At 38.8% G+C, this 23,291-nt stretch overlaps 1 protein-coding gene across 1 annotated transcript in view; it reads right to left on the minus strand.

The window, feature by feature from the left end:
• Positions 1-23,291, minus strand: part of METTL15 (methyltransferase like 15) — a 43,452-nt gene that overhangs the window by 14,570 nt on the left and 5,591 nt on the right. The window contains exon 2 of the mRNA XM_009081954.1: positions 10,554-10,690. Coding sequence (XP_009080202.1) covers positions 10,554-10,690 — 137 coding nt within the window. The remainder of the gene's footprint in view (positions 1-10,553; positions 10,691-23,291) is intronic.

The raw sequence follows: 23,291 nt of genomic DNA on the forward strand, positions 1-23,291 counted from the left end.
GAAGTACCCTGAGGACTGATCTAAAGCTCTTTCTTGGCTATCCCTGACTTACCCACAAATTTTAACTGCTGCTGTTGAATGGTCAACCAATACTTAATTTCTGTTCTTTGCCATTTTGCCTGTCACATTCCACATTTGCATCTCTTCCATTCATTTCACCTCTGACTCATATTATTCCTCTTCAAAATGTCCTATTCCCTTCAATCATGAATTATTCAAATCGCTTGTCCTTTTGGCATTTTTCTGACGCTCCATTTTTTCTCAGCAGAACTTACATATAGCTCTTGTCTTCTAGGCTTGCTTTTTACCCTTTAATTGCTGCATTTTTCAATTGTCCTCATGTTCATTAATTTCCTCCTCTCTTCCATATTCTTCCCCATTGCTTCCCTACAAAGTATCAAGGCAGTCCTCTAGGTGTTCTTGAGACATCACAATTTCCATGGTCCCTGAACAATGCATACATGTTCACCACAGAAAATGTTCTCAGTCACTACTCTGCAGGAAAAAAAATATTTGTCTCCACTGACTTGGTCAGGTCACTAAACCAAAGGTTGTAAAAATCAGCAGAACTTCTGATGTGCTGCATCTGCTGTCAGATTCTGCAGCACCCAGAACAAATAGCCACGTTACAGGACATAGCAGAGAGGGATAGTGAAAGTTCCACACGTGGGAAGTACAACAACTATAAGGAGAATATCCAAAAGTTTCCTCTCTCATGGCTCAGAAGATGAGTGTTCACCTGGAAATTATATTATAACTGTATTACACATAATGCAGATACCTAATACTTTCAGATCAAGCAGCTTCTATTTACTTTGACAATTAGGATGTAGCTGCCAAATTAAGGAACTGTAGATTGCAACCACGACCATTTCTGCAACATATTAAAGTTGCCCTATTAGAATAAAGATCAGAGACTTCAAGGGAAGCATTTTTTTGCAGGAAACAAACCCATGACAAAAGCTAATGATATTTTCACTACTGATCTAAAATCATTCATGAAGTGCAGGAATGGAAAAATAATATTCTACAAAAGAGCACTCCTTCCAGAAGAGATATACAGTATACTAGCAAAGCAACGTGTACAAACAAGCATTTTGTAACTTTTGTCAACAGGCAGCTCCAACTTCATGCCTGGATGCACAGCGTGGATTCCCAAGCCCTCAGGAGGAGATCACTGAAAGTGACACAGAAGGAAAACATGTCTGTTGTAGCTTTTGTTTGTACACGCTGGAATTTCTTACTGCCAGAACACAGAGACTGCACCAAGCACCAGGAATCAGATCCCATCCCAACCCTCCCGTGCAGCTCCATCCCACTCTGCCTGCGAGATGCACTCTCCATTCTGCTGGGACATCCAGCTTTTTGAGGAAAAAGAGCCAACAACAGAAACCTCTCCTGAAAATTTCTCTCCATTTCTTTCTGCCAAGCCCACCCTTGCACCTAATTTTCCTCCTGCATCTCCCCCAGCTCTCTCTACCTCAAGTCCTTGGCCCCTGTACCATCCTCCTGAAGCTCCCAGACTGACCTGCAAGGATGACTCAGCTGTAAATTCATTACCTTCTAATAAAGCCTCGTGCATTTGCCCAGGCAACCCAGCTTAGCCCCTGCTCCCAAACACACGTGCCCAAAGTGGGGCTCAATAGCATGTTTGGGGAAGTCTGAGTGCAATAATTTATAGCTTTACGCCGTTGTTTCTGGAAAGCTACATTTAGTAAGTTATAAAAAAGATCTCTCTTATTTCTATCTTGAGAAAGAATCCTAATTGGCCAGAACCAGTCATAAAAATTTAACCATGTTTCTGAAAACACAAGTGCCAAAGGGTAATGCATCGCTAATGGTTGCCAGTGGAATAAATAGCACTTCTGACGTCAAAAACTTTGTTACACTCCAATAACTGGCTCACTTGGGGTTTCAGGTACAGCAAGTTACATGTCAGTTTTAAATAAAGTTATAAAAATAGAATACACAGTGAACCATATTGTCACTATGCAGCCCGAAACTACATGATTTATGTCTAATAAAATGTTAACAAAGGTGATAGAGGGTATAAAAATAGTATTTTCTACCTCATAATATCCTCTTACTTAGATTTCAGAGGGCAAAACAAGGCAGATATTATTTCTCTTTCATTTTTCAAAACATATGGCCAAAACCGGAGCAAGTGATTTCAAGTGGAAGTGACATTTTAAAAACATTTATAGTACCTTTACCCAAAAGACAGTATATCAAAATTCAAGTTGTAAAAACCTGCATTACGATGGGTCTCTGAGAACCTCTCAGATAAACACACTAAGCAGCAAGTAGCTTTCCCTTACCTTTCAATTCCTTCTGCAGAGCAACTCTTAAACACAATAAGCCTTTCATTTTTTCCAAGATGCAAACCATGGGCCAAGCTTGTATAACTTTAATGGCTCAGTGATTCAGCCAAGCAGACGATGGACAAAATATGGAGCTGAATACTTGAATCTAGGAACTTAACCTGAACGCTTAACACTTGAATTTAGGGACATGGTGAACTTGGCAGTGCTGGGATAACAGTTGGACTCAATGATCCTAAAATCCTTCCAGCTGTACCTACACACAAACAGAAGTTTAGGCTTGCAAACTATGGTTGCATCCACAGGGAAGGGAATGGGCAATCCTCTGAAGGTAACACAGAAAGCCAGAGATAGAAAAACTGGTCTAAGAACAGGTTCCTCAAACTGTTATCTGGGGTCCCACATAGGTAAGATTACACCATCCTGATTAAGTGCTAGCCCTGAGCATTTGTAATACATTCCTTTCTAAATCAAGGCCTGATCATATAGTCTTGCCAAAATATAACCAAAAGCAATAACATTTTCTATTCCAGGATAGCTGAAGTGCTAAGGGACTTCCACAAAAGAGGTTATATCATATACAGCAATGAGGTTAGAACAAATATGCTGTGTTGTCAAAATTTTATGATCACTTAATTGAGCACATCCAGCAGTTCAGAGTCTGACTCCTGTTTGTGGGGATAGGTCAGTTGTGGCTTACAAAGGGCTTCAACTGTGGGAGGGGATGGGAGGACTGACCTATAATTGAAAAGGATTTTTCCTGCCCTGATCCCCACAGAGGTTGGGTGTTCATGGTGCCACTCAGGGCACAGAGACTGGTCCTGGTGGGAAGAAACCTCCCTTAGATGTTCTCCCCCTCTTGCCTTCACAAGGCACTTGGGCACAGCCTGTCAACTGTTCATGCAGTCACTAATAAACCTCTCTCACGTGATTAGCAAGTCTTGTTCATCTCAAATCATTCCTGTCTTGAGCAGCTTTTTAAGCATTCCTGGGAGAAGGGGCATTATTTCCATTTCAGCAATCCAAATGTGATCGAAGTAATTTCCATATTTGTACCATGTCTGCAAATATCCACTAAAACTTTTGTTCATGATTTAAAAAATGCTTAAGCTAGTCCTAGAAAACATGCAGCCAAAATAAATCCAGGTTGTCTGTAGCCCCTGTAGAGTTCACCAATCTAGTGTTAAAAGTGTAAGAAACTGAGATTTAGACACAACACACATGAGCATTTAAACACTGATTCAGATGATACTAAATAGTGATGAAAAATTACAGCAATGTTAGCATTTAACACCTGTTCCCTTCAGGAACAAAAAGCAATAGGACAGCAAGCACCAATCTGAAGGGGGAAAAAAGTAATGGGGAAAAAACCTGCCAAAACAAATTCTTACATATTCATCACCATGAGGACCTCAGGTATGGTAAAAAAGTAGCTTACTACATAGACTTCAACATTTTCATTGCTGAGTTGTCTATTGCATTTTCAGCACTTGATCCCAAGTAGAATGAAAAGATACTGAAAGCAAAAATTGCCTGCAAGTAGCAATTTAAAATAGTAAATTATACCCTTTTCTATATTGCAAGTGATTTCTTTTCAGCTGCAGAATAGCCCTAATTTCCAGGAGGCTTTTCCTTCCAGTAAGTAGTAGAAAATGCTAAAAGGAAAAAAAAAAACAACAAAGAGCAAATAGTAACCTGTAACAACTGCCCTTTCAGAACACAATCCACTCCAAACAGCAGATTCCTTTTATAGAGATAAGGCACCTTTTAATCCCCTCAACAAAGGTGACTATTTCACTTGACATATTTATTTAAATTGCAGCACACACAACTTCCTAACGTTGTTTTATTTCTGACACTGCAGAATAACCATCACATTTCAAACACATCACTGTTTGAAAACACTGACCTAGTTTGGTTTGCTTTGCTTTGGTGACTTTTTTTTTCCTCCTACCATCAGCCAGTGCACTTGTCTAGGCTGGCAAAAAAGAATTCACCTCAAGAGGGACCAAGTGTCTCAGCCACAGATTTTTAGGAAGAACAAACAGGCAGAGCAGTGGCAGGACCATCTGAGTGTCAGCCTGCCAGGGGCAGTGGGGAGGCAATGCAGATTTGCTGCCTGAGCTCTGTCCCCATTTTCATCAGCAACTAAGTCTTGTACCACATTGAAATCTCCATCTCTTGTCTTCCCTCTGGAGAAATACAAGCTAAACCCTTTCTTACATGACAGAAACAGCAAAACATCCCATTGCTATGAATACCACTCCAAATTCTTCACTCATTTAAAAGCCATTAAGCAATTACCCCTGGAGAGGGCAGGGAAGGAGCCCTAGAGCAGTTCCATGGGCAGAAAGGCATCAGTCCTGCAGCCTTGATGGTTTCTATGCTCTTCTAGCATAGAATCATAGAATCTTCACAGTTGGATGAGACCTCTAAGACCAATCATCAAGTCCAACCATTATCTGTCACTCTGCTGTAGCCTCTAAATCCTAAACCATATCCTCCAGCATCAGATCCAGACACCTCTTCAACACCTCCAGGGCTGGTGACTCCACCACCTCCCTGGGCAATATTCCAGTATCTGAACACCCTCACAGGGACAACAATTTTCCTAACATCCAATCTGAATCTCCCCTGTCTTGGCTTATGATCGTTCCCTCTAGTCCTCTCACTGAATTCCCCACATAGTCCTGTAAAATCTGAAGATACAGAGTCTTCCTTCTGTAATGGCAAACTTCACAGTGGCTTAGGAATAAGAGAAAAAGAAAAAAACATGGGAACAAGCCATATAATACTGACATCCCTTTGAGTGAATATTCTTGAGAAAAAGCCATACAGAAACATGTGATAAAATCACTGCATTAAATATAAAGAGGAAGGTTTAGGGTCTGTATAAAATGACAACAGAAAAGTCATTAATCGCATTGGTTCTTTGTACCCCCTACAAACCTCCAATTTTTTATAGCATTAAGTGCAACGAATAAAATAATACTTATTTTGACTTCTATCATTTATTTTCTTTGTTCATCAGCATCAACTGCACCACAGGCTCCTGCTGTTTATTGTCCTGGTCGATTCTAAGCCCTTAGGTGACTTGTTAGCAAATGATTTGGAAATAAAAAGTGACGCAAAAAGCCGCGTAAATCCTTATTAATAATTAACTCCCTCTACCTCCAAGCCACCTGCAGTACCTCTTAAAGTTGATTATGGGACAGAAAGACGTCAGAAAGCCAAAACACTGAGAACATTCTGGTTCTAGTTAAAGGGTACACATTTTTTTCCATATAAAGTTCTATTGAAATTGTTATCCGAGCTTCAAATCGTCAAAGAGTTTGACAAAAATGGCTTAGAGATGTGCTAAACTATAACAGGTTGTGACTGGATTGAGCATTGGAGCTGAACCTTGCTGACTTAAGGTATGACCTAAACTTAGGATATAACCAAAACTAATCAATTATACTTCCGTTTTTTCTTTAACTCATGTAATTCTAGCAGAAAGTCAACTGTAAGTATCAAGGCCCCTCTTACCTCCCAAGGTAAGAGCACATACAAAGACCACATGGGGATTCACTTCCCAACACAGCAATGCTTACTAAGAAGCACTGAGCCTTGAACCACAACTCTTTTTCTAAATCTTATCACAGGGAGTAAAGGAAAAAAGTATTGTGTACTATAATTTTATCACATATTTATCTGTTTCTATTAAATGTGCAACTGACACGTTGAGAAGCTTCCAGATTGGTACCCAAAGACTGACATTTCTTCCTGCAGCAATGGTTAGGGAGAGGGGAAAACAAGACACTTTTAGTTCTACACACTATTTTTCAGTGTTCACTATCTTATTAATTATGAGAATTAAAAATGGAAACACATTCCTTTGAAAACAAGAAACTCCCTTGGTTATACAATGATATTCAGTTCTTGTTTCTAGCATTGGTAAGATAAAGGTCTTTGAGCCATGAAATCACTGCACAGAAAGTATAGAATTTTAAGAAGTTTTTAAAATTCAAATTTTGTTTTATTCATATTTCTTGCTGCAATAGATCTGAATTTATAATGGACTAGTGTCTTAAGCAAACAGCTATGAAAAAGGACATCAAATTAATATCAAGAGCCTACAGCCTTAGTTTCCAGTCCATTTGTTATTTGCAAAATATCCAGGGAAACAGAATTCAAGGTCCATCAGGTGCATGACCATGCAAACCAAAGGAAGCAATGAGACTAAGAACACTAGTGTTTTCCTTATCTGCTGCTTATTCTGCTAAATTCCCCACAAACACATAATAATCCAAATACCTGGAAACAGAAATATGGAAATGAGCAGTGGATATTGTCTACCTGGACTTCACCAAAGCCTTCAACACTGTCTCTTACAACGTCCTCAAAGGCAAACTCAGGAAGAGTGGACTGGATGAGTGACAGGGAGGTGGATTGAGAATCAGATGAGGGACAGACTGTTGTGATCAGTGGCACAGGGTCTAGTTGGAGGTTGTCACTGTGGTGTCCCCCAGGGCTCTACACTGGGCCCAGCACTGTTTAACCTCTTCATCAATGACTTGGATGAAAGGGGGAGATGTCTCCTCAGCAAGTTTGGAGGAGCAGCTGATACCCCAGAGTGCTGTGCAGTCTCCAAGCTCTGCAGGAAGTAGTTCCTAGGGTTTTGCTGAGGGGCAAAGGTGCAGGTTTTCAGCAACAAAAATAAATAGAAATGGTGCTTTCCCAGAGAAGGCCTGGGGAAAGGAGTGCTCCTCATCCTCCCCTTTCCTTCCCCAGCCAGGCAGGGGGAAATGATCATCTTGAAGATGAACAGCCAATCTGGGTATCATGATCAGAAAAAATTGGCTTCTGTTCTTCTGACTTAGATTTAAAAACTTAAGCTTCAGCAGCCTCTAACTTCTCATGACCAGACCAAGACTGACAGTACAAACAATCCCAATGTTCAGATTGCTTCTGCTGTTAAGACATGACACCTTATTTATTATTTCTTATAAATCTGTGTGTGTCAAGACCACTCACTAGTCAATACTGGTGGCAAACACTTGCACCATTTGGTGGTGACAAGGCCACAGGTAACTCCATTCCAAGTTACATGTTTCCCCACTGAGGTTTTACACAGAAATTCTCTCTGAAATCTCTCTATCCAAATCTCTGCTGCTTGATCAAGATAAGTTGATGTATTTTTCAGGCATCCAAATACAAAGGCAGCAATTAACTGTCTGATTTCCCTTTCAGTCCTTTCAATATTCTGTATAACACTTGGCACAGCTGAGTCACAAAGGCCAAAATCAAATTAAAATGCAAATGATGTTATTTATTATGACAAGAAAAAAATAGGATTTTGTAGTCAAACCCAAAGTAATTCATTTTTATAGCCTATGTCACTTATATGCATAATCCTAATGTATCTAAGGATAATAGTATTTGAAGTACAATGACTCAATCAGAAAAATAAAATGAACTTCTCTATACAGTTGTGTATTTTATACTTAAGTGTGAATCTCAGCACTGACACAAAACTGTGCTGACAAATATTTTTGTTCAGTTACATGTTTTCCTTTTCAGCAAACTACAAGAAATCAAAGTATGCATCAGCTTTTGGGGGTTGATTTAGCTACTTAGCAAATTTTATGTTTAGCTTAAATGCTGACAAGTCTTGACCTTCTCTTAGTTAAGTGATAAGCACTTGTTTGTCTACACATTCATATCATTTCCAGCTTCATAGGACAATGCTGGGAACTTCTACTCTCAAAATTTATAATTATCTCCTGGTGAAATAAGCCTGTTTTAAACCTAATGCTTGCAGCCCTTCCTTCAGAGCTTCAAATTGGCCAATATCTCTTCTAAAATTTTCCTACTAACCGAATTTGATGATGCAGTTCCTTCAAGGCTACTCAGATCAAAATGACAGCACTTTGCTTTCCTAAGCCTGTAACTTGTGAAAGTTCTGTCCTGACTCATTTGACTGGAAATTCTGTTAAATCTAGCAGTGGCATATGAGATGGCACTTCATACCCAGCAAAGAGTACACCCACCCAAGCCATGAGCAGACAGTTTCTCCAGGAGGATGCTGTGGGAAACGGCGTCAAAGGCTTTACTAAGCTCCAGGGAAATGACGTCCGCAGACTTCCCCTCAAAAGTTGTCAAGATTTTAAGAAAACACTAAAGGGACAAGATATCAGACAATGCAAAAAGGGAGTAGAAGCAAATATTAAAAGCAAATTCTTGCATGCATTTTCTGTGTCAGAATAATTTTAAATTTGGCCCAAATTTGAACCAGAAACTCAGTGTATCGAAGGATCAGACTGTACATATGAAAACAAGCAAAGGTTTCCAGGCATTCTAAAACCTGCCCAGATGTGTCTCCAGCAACAAGACAAAGAATTTTGATTCCATATGTTTCTACACGGAAAGATATTTGGGTTTGTGACACAAATAAATGTTTAGGGAAGCAAAATCAATGACAGAAATGCAGTATTTTAATGTCGTGGCATTTAAGAGTCTTTTTACCACTCTCAAATTGTTTCACCTCAGATTTAAGGCAACTCATTTATCTTTGCTGCCTGGGTTTGAGAAGCTGAGAGATGTTGACATACAAGGAGAATCCTTTAGGAAGAAACAGCCCTGTAAGTGAGTAATTAAGTATAATCATATATAGTCTAGGCACCATTATAATGCACATTAATTATATCCTTTTTGCACTACAGTCATAAGTTAAGTAGTAGCTTGTAAAAACAACACTGAGCAACAAAAAGCATCAATATATAATAAACAGCTACAGTTCATAAGCTTATTGCAACTGAAAAAGAAAGCAGTTCTGTTTGCCCTAGAACTGGAAAAAATTTCTATTTTTCCCAGTGCATACAATGCACAGCTGATGGTTCTATCTGACTCTGAAAACTTCGTGTAACCCTAAAAGCAAAATCCATGAGCACCCTCACACCTAAAAATAACTTCAGAATTACATGGCAGCTAAACTGTATGAGGAAATTTACACTATTTATCCATACTCTTGGGGTAGAATTTCTTATTCTGCTTAGAGAATTACAAAGCACATATTTTCTCTGTGTAGGCTTTGCATGAGTTTCTCATACTTTAAAGCTTTTGATGATACTGATTAATTGCCAGATTTCAGCCACCTCTCTAACCTCTCCCTTTCAGTGGGTGTGAAAGGGTTTACTTGTAATATATATTGCCACTGACTGCATTTTAGCATGTTCTCCTGGATTCTCAGCAGCAATTCCCAAGTTAGAGGCTTCCCCAGAAAGGACGTCAAAGGATTCCCACCCACACATTGAATATCTAACAGGCCCTGACCCATTTTCTCCTTATTAAAGCAGCACTACATGTTTTTAAAAATAAAAATAATGAACAGACCCTAAATGAATGTGAGAATTGCAGTTGGAACTCTACCCTCTTCAGATTTCGGTTCTGAACGACATCGTTACCAAAAAGCAAAGAGACGCATTGAAAATACAAACATCAAATGTATTTTTCCTTCAGTGTTCTAATTAGTGACTTATTACTCCATCTACCTCTCAGCTAAGTACAAGGAGGGCTTCATTTATAAGTTATGAATATAGAAAAATCCCCTAACATAGCCATAGTTATCTCCTCCTGCAACAATATCTTTGGAATCTTCATGGAATCACAGAATTGGAAGGGTTGGAAGGGATTTCTGGAGCTCACCCAGTCCAACCCCCCTGCCAAGACAGGCTCACCTGCTTACTAAATTGTTTGGTAGTTTCTGAAGCCAATAGCAAAATACTTAGCAAACCTAATACTGAATTACGATTACTTTGGGGTGGTTTTTTTAAATTAAAATATTCATAAGCCATATTTAAATGACCTCATTATTTAAAAGTATATGACTGCATCCTTCATGGTGAAACAGTTACCACAAAGACATGTTTTTGTACCACTCTGCCATCACAACCATCTCAAGGCGAGCAGAACACACGAATCTTTTTTAAATCCATTTAAATCGTAAATATAAAGTTGGCTACTTGATGCATGCTCAAATAAGAGTCCAGGAGACGCATTTGACTTCAAAAACCTCCAAACAACTTGATGCAAACACCCATAAATTGAATTGGATCTCCTACTTAACAGAGTACGTGCAGCACGCACTGCTATTCTGCAGTAATCCATTAAAAACTGTAAAACTATTTTAAATTACGTATAAAATACCACGGTATCAACCTTATCTCAGACCTATTTAAGGCAGGTACTCACGGGTAGGATTCTGAGAGCTGCTGAGCTATTTTGTAAGCTGTGGGATCCCTGTCGAGCGCGTACACGGTGATGTTGTTGGCTCTCTCAAGAAGAGCTGTCGTGTGACCTCCAGCTCCAAACGTCATATCAAGGAAACACTGGTGGGTGAAAAAGACAACACCTTCACCTTAGAACAGTGATAAACCCATTGGTCATTTTCTTTTGCTAACTTCCCTCATATACCATTGCTTTTCTGGAAATAATATTGTGCAGAATTGCAATCGTGTCGGAGTAACGTTTTTAAGGGTTCTGACCTCCCTCCAGAGCAAAAGGACAATCATTTGGGACAACCAACTGCAGCATCATACTGTTCCCATTCCTTCACATCCTGAGTTTACAGGAAGACACTTGGCTGGACTGCTTTACTTGGCCTGGCTCAAACTGACAGATACACAGATGTATAGGACATTGGATTAAAGGAAATAATTCTGGTGTCCTCAACATAGGAAGGACATGGAACTGTTGGAGCAAGTGCAGAGGAGGTCACGAAGTTGATAAAAGGACTGGAGCATCTCCCTGTGAGGACAGGCTGAGGGAGTTGGGGCTGCTCAGCCTGGAGAAGAGAAGGTTATGTGGAGACCTCAGAGCAACTTTTCAATATCAATAGCAATTTTTTTACCATCTCTCCTCAATGAAGCCTATTTGTATAAAAATGTAATTGTTACCTCTGCATTTAGCTTGGAAAATTGCCAAAATGAACACAAGTTCTAGAATATACATAAATCCTCTTAAGTTACTTTTAAAACTTCCCTGATATCTCTGCTACTCTTTGATTTCCATTCAAGTTGTTTCCCTTTAATCCTTACCAGAAGTAATGTACATGAGCAATAAACAGACCTTCCACTTTTATCTTCCACAGAAAACTCCACTTAGCAAAATCCCTTTAGAAAAATGTGAAGGAACAACAGAAAATTAAAAACACCTTTTTATTTCTTGCTTAGGATTAACCCACTCAGAAATGCACTCAAAAAACTTAGTCACAACAGTCCCAAGTGTCATTTAGGATTGCACTTACTCTGCAGCAACACATAACAATCAAACCCAATCTAAATTACATCATAATTCCTCTTGGAAAAAAAACAACTTTCATCGACATGAGTCACATCTTCTGGGTTGGGTTTGGTCATTCTGCTTTGAAAAAAATGCTCTTTTTCGCTATCAGAGCTAGAAATCCAGCACTAATCTTTGCAATAACTCAACACTGTCTTTCCTGAAACAAACCTACAGTGTTGGCAGGAAGAGTCAGGGAAGGTTCAGGAAGTGCCAGAAGAATTACCTCTAACTTCTTCAAAAAGAAAAAAGTTTGGGAAAATAGTTTTACTTCACTTAAACTCACTAGTAACATGAATTCCCAAAAAATAGTCTTTCCCCACTAAGAGCTTTAACAATTTGCTTATTTCTTGCATGCCTGTTTGTTTTCTAAACATCCAGCTCTTCTCTGGACATCTCTAGAAAATGCTGCACAGATTTGAGCCTTCTCTCACAAACACTTCTGACCTATGGAGAAAGTATTCTGTTTCATAAAACAACAGAAGAATACAAAGAGAGGAGTTAGGGACCTTTTTGGCCAAGTGTATCTCTAAGCAATTTTGCTTATTTAAGCACTGTTTAATACTGGGTTTTGGTTTTTACCCAGATGAATTTTTGAAGATTTTTCAAGAATACTTACATATATATAAGTACTATAAATCTTCACCCAATTCCGTGGTGGTTCTGAAAGACCCAACACAAACCAACCAAACCTTCAAGCAACACTATACAATCCTAACATGATCTTTAACGTGGGAACACTACGTAACAAGAGGATACAGCTCTGATTCAACCCACACTGCTGGGTAAAACACTGCATCACCAGCACTAATGGAACAGGTTAAAGCATTTCTGGCATCCTACCAAACCTAATTAAGGCTACCGGAATTACATTCTCTCATAACTTTTTAAGGTAAAGACCTTCCCTGGATAATCTTCAAGCTGTCCTGGTATGTATCCCTAAATACCAAGCAACAACTCCTACAGGTGCCTCAAACTCTTAGCTGTTCCACTCAAAAGCCAAACTTTGCATCTGGAACATAAAAAAAATAAGTGTCACCTTAAGTTATCAAAAAAAATAATTCTGCTATTAACACAACTCTTTTGGAGCATTGATCAGATTGGAAATTAATCACTATAATATATTGCTTCATAATACACTTCTTATATATTCCGTTCATCCCTCATGCCTGAAATAAAAGATGCTTCATTTTTTCCTTCCTCTTTCTCTCTTGCCTAGTAGTTTTTAATCAAATAAAATTAAATGACATTTTATCCTCCTGGTCCTATAAATACCGGAAAAGATTATTACATGAATTTCTCCTGCAGTGACTCACCGTTCCATTGTTAAGTTATGATAGTCCCATCAGAGTCCCCCTGGGAATTTTCTAATCAGTTTGTGACTGTAGGTTTTAGAAACCATTTGGCTCTTTCATGACATAGAGACAGCAACAAACAAAAGCTTCATAGCCTTCATTTTACAACTAGCTCTGGGACAGTCAGAGAGATGCAAAGAGTTTATCTTCACCACTGTTGTGTACAAGACTTTCCACTGAGAAGTTCTCACAATAAATACTTTTTAAGCACTTCATTTTACTGTGACTGAAGTAATACATAATTCTGCTTATGATTATGTTCTGCAGGTAATAAAGTTTACTCTACTGTACCTAATAGCCTTTGTGATTATTTTTCCTTTGCTGTGTAACATAATGAGATTGCAGAACTTACACGAAATTGAAACTCAAACATGACATCCATACTTTAAACTACATAATACTGATTTAAAAAATCTCATTAGTTCCAGCATTTTCCAGTCTACCCTTTGTTTTTTAAAGGCAAGAACTTTACCCTCCCTCTTAAAGCAATTTGATCCTTTAGGTGTACAACTTTATTTTCCACTACTAACCTGAATTATTTCAAGCACTCTGTCAAATGATCTTTCACAAAATGTGTTTTCTTCCTCTCCCTGACATAGTCTTAAAGAGGACTCCAACAAATTGTGGGAATACAGGACATGAAGTCCTATGCTAAGCAGCCTCCTATCCCAGGTATCACTACTCCCCCCTTTTCCATCACTGACCACATGACAGACTTCTGCTGTTTACCTTCTGGTCTAGACAAACTGTCTCACCTTGTTCACACCTACAGAACAGCAAAAGATCATTACTGTGCTATGATTAACTAGCACACATGAGGCATTGGTCATGGCTCTTTCCCAACAAATAACATTAAATTCTTCCAAAAACAGAGAGCCTGTTATTCCCCAAAAGTGACCTTGCACTGCAGAATTATTTATTCAATCCTCTTAGCAACTTCGTGGTCTCCTCTGGACTTGCTCCAACAGTTCCATGTCCTTCTGATGTTGAGGACACCAGAGCTGTGTGCAGGATTCCAGGTGGGTCTCACCAGAGCAGAGGAGGAGAATCACCTCTTTGACCTGCTGCCCACAGTCCTTGGGATGCAGTCCAGGATTCCATTGGTTTCTGGGCTGCGCTTACACTGCAGCTCATGGGGAGTTTCTCACCCACTGTCACTCCCAAGTCTTTCTCCTCACTGCTGGTTTCAATTCCTTCCCCACCCAACCTGGAGCTGTGCCTGGGATTGATGATGACCATCCTTCCTGCCTTCAGCAAGTGTAGTCACCTGAACCACCTTAACCCCAAGTTCCCTGGTTAAAAAAAAAAAAAAAAAATCAAAATCAACATCAAAACAACCTTCCTCCAGCCCTGCTTTTGCAGCTCCTCTGATGACTTAACACATGCTCACAGAAGAGACAACTGTACAATGATTCCTCTCTGGTGCTTTCGTATCCTATCTTTGGCATTTGTCCCCTTCTTGTCTAAAGAAATGCTTCACTGAGCAGCAGCCAATCAAGTATAGTGGGATAATGTACTGAGCAGCACATTTTGCAGTGCCCTTTGGAGTACATTTCTTGGAGTACATTTGCTGGAGTATCCTCCTCACAAATTAAAAGCTCGTAAGACCCATCAAACACAGCATGAGCGAATCACTTAGAAGGTAATTAAGACAGCTATCATGTCAGTCAAATGGAACAGCAGCCCATTCATGGAAAAACAAATTGACACTATAGAAATCATAGTATATGACCTCTATACAACATCCCTGAACTTTGCCATTTGCAATCTATGTATCAAAAATGCCTCAGATGTATTTTTCAGAGGAAAACATTACTCACCAGCAAGACAAGAAAACAAGGAAAAAGAATCCTACTTAGTCACTTCTTTTACCTAATGTGCAAAGAAACGTGTAGTGCTGTTTTCAGAACAGAAAACAATGTGAATACTAAGTTTAAAATACAAGCAGAAGAAAAATTAACTTGGAAAAACCACACACTTTGTATTTTAACCATGACACATCCCTAATGGAGGACTCTCCACCAAAACTGTCCTTCACAAATGATAAACTACACTGACAGAACCTTCCTACAGGAGAGGGGAAATAAAGCCACAAACTCTCCCACCACAGCCAAGAACACAGCCCTAACCAACAGTCCTTAATGTTCCACCTTCCAGAAGAAAAATCAGGAGTTAGAAAGAATAATGTTGATGAAATCAGTATCTTTTCAGTGCTTGCATAACATATTGGTTTTGAAAATGGCACTCTCTCCACTTTTTACAGGCTTGAAATAAAAACATACCAGAACAGTGACTTATTGAAAACAAACTACAAAGGAAAAGGGAAGAACAGCTCTCCCACATCCAAGCTATGCTGCCTAACTTTTTAGCTCACTAAAGAAAAGGAAACTCCTACCTGAAGAAAAATAAAATGGAGAGAGTCTCTCATCCAATTGAGACATCCAACGTCAAAGTCACAATATTTTTTCTTAACATATTGTTCTGCTGAATTTTCTATCAAAAATCAGTTCAGAAAAATCAATAGTTATATGCTGAGAGCAAATGACATATTTCTCCAACATTAAAGCCACCACCCACTGGTGTATTCCAAGCCAATCAAAGCTAGGTCACAGAGCCTCTCTCTGCTTTCACTGATCTTTCTCAGCGCAATGACAAGCCAACATTTGTCAAAATAACAGAGTTTCCCCACTTGAAATGAGTGCCAGTGTTTGCTTGTAAAAGCAAAGAAGGTCATACTACCAGGATGTTTGGTAAGGCTAACAATAAATATTTAATTTATTACTGCATTGCCAGGCATCGCTGGGAGTTATCAAAGAACTTACTCTTGTTTTATTTGTATCTATTCCATCTCTTTGTGGGAAAAAAAAAAAAAAACCATCCCGGGAAGAGAAAAGTAATATCATAAACAAAATAACACACTGCAAGATGCTTTTTGCTTCTTCATTCTCCTGGTGTTTCTGTGATGAGTCATGTTCTCTAAACTTGTTGTCTGAATTTGCTATTCACAACAGAAATTGTTCGTTGTCACAACACGATTTGTTTTCCACTCTGCTTTACTTTTCAAACATCAGCTCTAAATGAGTTAAAGGATAAATATATCTGACCTCTTGTTGAAACTCCTCGAGTTTGGCACAGCTTACCATTTTAATACACCCATTTCATATGCACTAAGTAGACACTGAGTTGACGTGGGGAGCAGTGACAAGGAATTCCACAGCAATCTATTTCTGGAAATGAGTTTTTTCCCAAGGAATAGTTGATCTGTTGTATTTTATCACCACATCTTTCACATCTAATCACTGGTATGAATATAAACATTTAAAAAACGGAGCGAATTATTCTAGAATAAAGCACAAAGACTATTGTTTTAATTTATTTTTTTTATATATATTTGCAGGCCCACGGTGAGAAAAGACAATCTCTTCTCAGTTCCTTAGTATTTTATTTCCTTTCTGCAAAGCTCAACATTGAAAATGAACGTTCAGTGTTGGCCTTTGTTAATACCAACCTCACTGAACCTATAATTTCAACAAACACAGAAAATTAATCAGAAGGATAAATCAAAATCAATCAAATCTACCTACAAATCAAAACCAGAATGTTCCTTTGAAGAGGAAGGAAAAATATACCCAAACTTCAACTTCTCTGCTTCCAATCTTCAAAACACAGGGATTCTGTTAGACCACAACATGAAACACAACTTACACCACAGAGAACCACCAAAGAGGTGGTATTATTTTGCATTTTAAGCAACTTCCAATCATTTCTGAACAAATTATGATGGTTGTTGTGTGCCACAAATAAAAGAAGATAGTACAAAAGGAACTTTGAACCATTCCCCTTAGGTGACTGTGAACATATTTATGCAAGACTAAAAATGAAAAACATAATTTAAAAGACTTATTGCAATGAACATTTAAAAACAAACAAAAAAAAAAACCCCTAAACCTATTAATTGCAGTGCCAGTGCAGAGTCACACACAGGTAAAGTCACTTACACCAGCTCAGTTACACAGAACAATCCCAAAGGTCGGTGTTGACTTTGGAACATCTTATTATGGTAACAAACAATCTATTTAAAAGAGACTAATGGAAGTAGGATCACTTTTCGTCTGAAAGACATATGGAGTCTTTTTCCTGTCAACTGAAGTTCATGGCTGGACTCAACTTACAACTCTGATCAGACTAACATGCTTAAAACCTGACAGTGTGTAGAAATCTCACAAATGTCCTCTTGGCATTATCTAATAGTTATCTAACTCTGTAACAGTATAATTATTGATAACAGTCCTTCTGCTAATTGGACCATTATAGGAAAATAACAATGCAAATACATGCACAGGGATTTTTTGAGCATAACACAGTAATATATTTTTTTTAAATTGCAAAAAAATAAAAAACACCACCAAAACTCATGACCATCTCCAGAAGAAGAAGAAAACCTCCTTGAGAAAATTATGTGTTTTTATTGTTCACCCTTGGCTGAAGTGTAACTCTAAGATCATAAGCTGCATAAAGTTACCAATTCACATACATTATGAATGAAAGTTGTTAAGAGCAACATATCACCATCAAAAAATCTACTCATCCAAACTCTTTGCTTTCACTTGGTAGTATTATTTCCTATAACGTTCCCTACTGATCAAGCAGTGGCTATTTCTGAAAAAAATTTTTACAAAAGAAAGAAAAATACACAACATACTTTCAAATGAATTTCAAATACATTACTCTTCTACAAGAGGAAGTCAAAAGGAAGTCATAGAATCTTAGAATCAACCAGGTAGGAAAAGACCTCCAAGATCATCAAGGCCAACCCTACCGTGGTCACTAGACCATGGCACTAAGTGCCACATCCAGCCTCACCTTGAAACCCTCCAGGGATGGTGAATCCACCACCTCCCTGGGCAGTCCTTCTCATAAAATCAATCACATGGCCAAAGATCCCTAGGGAGTTACTTACAAAGCAAGTGACAATCTAACTGTAGCTAAACAGTCACTCTGAAACAAGCAGCAAACACATGGTACATTTTCCAGTATTTAGAAATTCAGTGCTACTAAACTTCACAGAGCAGAGAAGATTTAATGACCTCCAACACACTGTAACTGGAGATGCTCATATTCTCATCTAGTATGCAGATACAATACACTAATACATAATTAAAGAACAGGCAGTTACTGATTTATATTTATGTGAGATCAGCTTTACAAAAAGGAATATACTTCAGGCTCACAGGCAATTAAAACCAGATTAATTTCCTACCGCAAATATGAGTTCAAACTCCTAGCGAGAACAGCATGACTTATAATTTACTTTTATGCTCTTTATTACATTAATACAGCAATCAAAACAAAATACAGACCCTGAGAAAAATCCTGTCATTCACCACTGGTAAAAATAATGAGCACAAAAACCTTGTACAACTCTATGGTTTTCCTACCATTCATTGATTAAAGAAGGCACCTACTCTGCTCTTCAGAGCACAAAATCGAACACCAGGAACTCCCAATCTCTTGTGGAAACTCTGCAGCTGGTTCAATAGTCATATAAGAAGTCTTAATCAGCAGCATGCAATTAGAGTAATAAAATATGCTTAAAGTGCCTGCAGTGTGGGCATAAGTCACTGAAAAAGAACATGTATGTACCATCTGTGGTCTGAACAAGTGTCCCTGTACTTCCTTTGCAAGGCAAAAACTTTCTCAGTTCTATCACCTGTGTATTTTACTACAGTATGCAAAGGTGGGAATCACAGAATCCAATGGGGTGACTCAGTTAAGCAAAGTTTTGGAGTAGATGTATTATGTGTTAAAAAAATAATTAGATTTTCAGCTGTAAAATACAAAAAGAATAAACAAGTGGTTTAAGAACATAAGAAATTACACTTTGTACTGAAGCTGTTGAACTAATTGCTTGCATTTCAACGTGACAGTACCGATACTATCACAAGTCAGAGGCTGGGAAGAGGCAGCACAGCAAACTCCACGTGCTGAGAATGCTCTTTGTTTACCAAGCAAGCACTACCTGTGGCAGCATGTTACCAAAGGAGGAGCTGATCTGGCTCATCTCAGTGAGTTCTCATTGGCTGAAACAAGAAGCACAGAGCTACTACGTCTAACTTAATTACACAGATCAGATATACAGGAGAGTTTAATCAACCAGTTCTAACAGAGAATTAGTTGAAAACACAACAAACAGGACCAATGCTACTTAACATCCTACTGTCCATGTAAAAAAAGCTGTTTGAAAAAACAGAGAATCATGGAATCAACTGGGTTGGGCTGTTTGAAAAACCAGAGAATCATGGAATCAACCGGGTTGGAAAAGACCTCCAAGATCATCCAGTCCAACCCTACCATGGTCACTAGCCCATGGCACTAAGTGCCACATCCAGTCTCAGCTTGAAACCCTCCAGGGATGGTGAATCCACCACCTCCCTGGGCAGCACATTCCAATGCCTGCGCATTCTCTCTGGAAAAAATCTCTTCCTAATCTCCAACCTAACCCTCCCCTGGCAGAGCTTGAGTCTGTGCCCTCTTGTCCTGCTGCTGTTGCCTGGGAGAAGAGACCAACCCCCACCTGACTCCAACCTCCTGTCAGGGAGTTGCAGAGGGTGCTGAGGTCTCCCCTGAGCCTCCTCTTCTCCAGGCTGAACACCCCCAGCTCCCTCAGCCTCTCCTCATAGCTTCTCTGGACCCACTCCAGCACTTCCCTACAAATACACAGAAAATCAGACAGTTTTTATCATGAGAAGAGTATAAACAAACTTTCTTGCTCCCCTTTGTCTGTTATTTATTGCCTACAAACAAACTCCTTTACACCCAGTTTTGCTATAATGATGCTTGTCTGCCACGATCCTCTATTAGAGACCAAAGGAACCACCATTAGCAAAACTAATTTGCTTTATGAACTATACACACACACAATACAGTTCTTTTCAAACAAACTTGTTATCTAACTCAAGACAAGATCAAACAAATGAGTGTGACAGAGTAACAAAGACCATACAGATAACGACAAGGACTCCATGTAATTACAGATCAGCAGTCATCTCCCTCTGAGCAAAGCAATTAAACACGTTTATCTTAAGACACAGAGTGCTTAGCTCTCTTGGAATCAACAGGCACAACTAGATAGGTCTTGTGAGTTTTATTAGCCTTATCCTGCATTTCCATCCAAGAGTTAGCTGTAGAAGAAAAGTTAAAATGCAATTGTAATTTTGAATTCTCTCCTCTGAGCCACCAAGTGTGGTCTAATTCAAGTCAGGCATTCAATAGCTCAAACAGGATACAGGAGTAAAAATTAAAGTTTACCTTACTGGGATAATACATTTTTTTTCTCTCCAATGAACTATTACATAATTCCTTATGTAATTAAGTTTACTTTGAGAGGTGAGGTCAAACCTTAGGTGCTTCACAGAGCAGCAGCAGTGCAGAACACCTGACCAAAACAACTGGCATTACTTTCACATCCTTTTACCAAAAAGGCATGTAACCAAAATTATCATACAAACATCTTTAAACTTAGCTTGGCATCACAACTCACAACTCTGAGCTCTTTCTCCTATAGTAACAGTGTGGGTATACATGTCTTCTGCTAAGAATCAGCATTTTACTCAACTTCTAACACTTGCTTAAAAACAACTGCATGGTTGTTTTTGATCATTGCCCCTTGCATTTCACTCTTTTGCTTTTAACATGTATATATTTTAATATACTACTCAACTAGAAAATCCTAAGGCAAGCAGACGTGCTGAAAAAAAATAAAGACATACCTAAACTGCATAGGAAAATTTTTTACAAACCCATAAAAAAAACCCCACAGGACTATGTTTCCATATGCATGGACTGTTTGTTAAATTATTTTAATTATTACAGCCTCTGAAACCGTTCTAAGATTGGCACCTGAATTGTTTCGTGCCTTAGCAGGTGTTAAAATTTATCCTCTGGAATTTCTAACTGCCAGGTCCCAGGAAATCCTTTCCAATGGAAGGAGGCTGAAGATGAACTGCACAGTAAGCCTTGTGCTCCTAGCAGAAAGTCGACGTGAGGGAAATCTACAGTCCAGAAAAACAGTAAAATCACATGCGAAGAACAAATTTCAGAGCCAACTGAATGATCATTTCAAGAGGGAACAGCACACCTTCCATCATTGCTTCTTTATATGAAACTGGGCTCAGATGAGGACAAGGAGATAGGAAATGTGGATAAGGAGCCCCTTAGGACACATCCCTCTGGTCCAACACCACATCTGAAGGCTCCAGCAGTTTCCTATGGAGGACTATTAACATCCCTTTTATGCAGCTGTAGCAGATGGCATGATTCACTTATCTCCAAATACAAGAGGGAACTTGGTTATATTATCAAACATCAAGTTAGAACAAATAAAAAAGTGCCTTTTGTGCAAATATTGAATCTATGGATAACATGTTCTGGGGAGAGGTCTAATATTTAAGAAATTTTTTTAGAGAGATCAAACTTGAAAAAACATAATGCCACTCACAGGATATGAACACAACCCTCAACTTTCTCCTGCAAGGATGCCCTTAAACTATTGTCATCAGGTAAAGGTAATGCAAGGTAGAAAATTATAATCCTCTAGCTCTCCCTTCTTTTAGGTTTACTTGGCACCTGCTGTTGGGCACTGCCAGAGACTGGACACCCAGTCAGGTGCAGCTCTGATGTGAACCAGTCCTGTATTACTGATGGTCTTGTGATTTAGCTATATCTTTACATCTAGAGAGCTCTGGCAAGAACAACTGTTCAAGAGAAAAAGAACACATAATCAAATTCTTCCACCTCCTCAAGTCTCTAGGAAGACACTTCTTCCCCATCCCAGCTCCAGTGTTCACCACATATGGGAGTAGGGCAGACCTTCCTCAATGTCCAAAAATACTGTCTCAAAGGTTTTTAGAAACAAGAAACTCAGTTGCAACCATCCATTCATGTTTGCACTCCTCTGTTCTCAGTGGGAGCAAGCAGGAATCCTGCACAAAGCCAGCAAGGTTTTTTCCAACCATGCAAATGACAAAAAACCCCTGAAATCTTGCTTTTCTCCCAATGCCTTCTGGCTGGTTTGCTTTCCTTAATAAGAGACAGGTTCAATACATGTCCTGTTCTCCCATGTAGTTCTATGCCTCCTCAAGCTGCATCATGGAAAGACACACATCCCAAGAAACTGAAGAACAGGAGGCAGAAAGGCTCCAGTGATACTGGAAACCACTGCCATCCTCTGGAGATGGTGGGAGGGACTGGGATACAGAAAAGCCATTTGGGATTATAACTCACAGCACAACACAAGATGAACATTAGAAGTGAAAACTAGTAAACCTGAAAAATGTAATCTGCAAGTCAACACACACACACACAAAAAAAGAGCATAATTATAAGTTTGATTTTTAAAAAGTTTTGGATAATGCTTAAAAAAGTTTAGGAATGGTGAAAAAAACATTCATCAGTACTAATAGGACAGTTCTTAATGAAGAAAACTTTAAAAAAATCCTCAAAGGATTCTAAACATCTGTATATCCACAGGCTTGGTAAAAAGCATAATTACTGACTCTGTGACCTAACATGGGGAAAAAATTCAAACTGAGCACTATAAAAATCACAAAGAGGGTAGTAAAAGATAATGGCAATGGCAGGTCTATGCAAGAGAAACAAGATCTTAAACCACACAATTCTTTAACAGCAAAGAACAATTAATCTAAGTTGCTAAAAACAAAATACTTCAGTGGGATGTCAATCAGTAACACAGAGCTGACAACTGTGCTTTAATTAAATTTGAGACTGTTACCAATTAGTTAGTCTAGAGCACTACAGGCTTCATGCTGCCTATGACTCAGTGCACTGACTCATCCAGGAAAACTTTTCTTACAGAAGAACTATCCAGGCACCCACAAGGATGCGAGATCAAAAGGAAAGTAGTTACACTGACCTTCTTAGCAAAAGTCTTGTTTTAAATTTAGATGACCAGAAGTATGTACTGACACAACTGCTCAAATAGGTTTACAGAGGAGAGAATTTCAGGAGCACTGTTTAAACTCCAGGTAAACATCTCAGAAAAAAAATACAAATAATGCTTTGTAGAGTTTGAAGCTGAAGCAGCAGATTTGAAATCTGCTGTTTTATAAGCCGCTCAAGTAGCATTGTTTACTATTAATAAAACCATTTACTCTTTTTCATTGAAAAATCCTGTTTCCTGCCACTTGGGGAGTCCTGGCTGATTTGAACAAACAGAGGCTGACATTTTTTCTCTGTGAGAAGTATGGTCTCCAGCTGATGGGAGGGGGTGGGAAAG

Source organism: Acanthisitta chloris, unplaced genomic scaffold (assembly GCF_000695815.1).
Source record: "Acanthisitta chloris isolate BGI_N310 unplaced genomic scaffold, ASM69581v1 scaffold19420, whole genome shotgun sequence".
In the NCBI taxonomy this organism is placed as follows: domain Eukaryota; kingdom Metazoa; phylum Chordata; class Aves; order Passeriformes; family Acanthisittidae; genus Acanthisitta; species Acanthisitta chloris.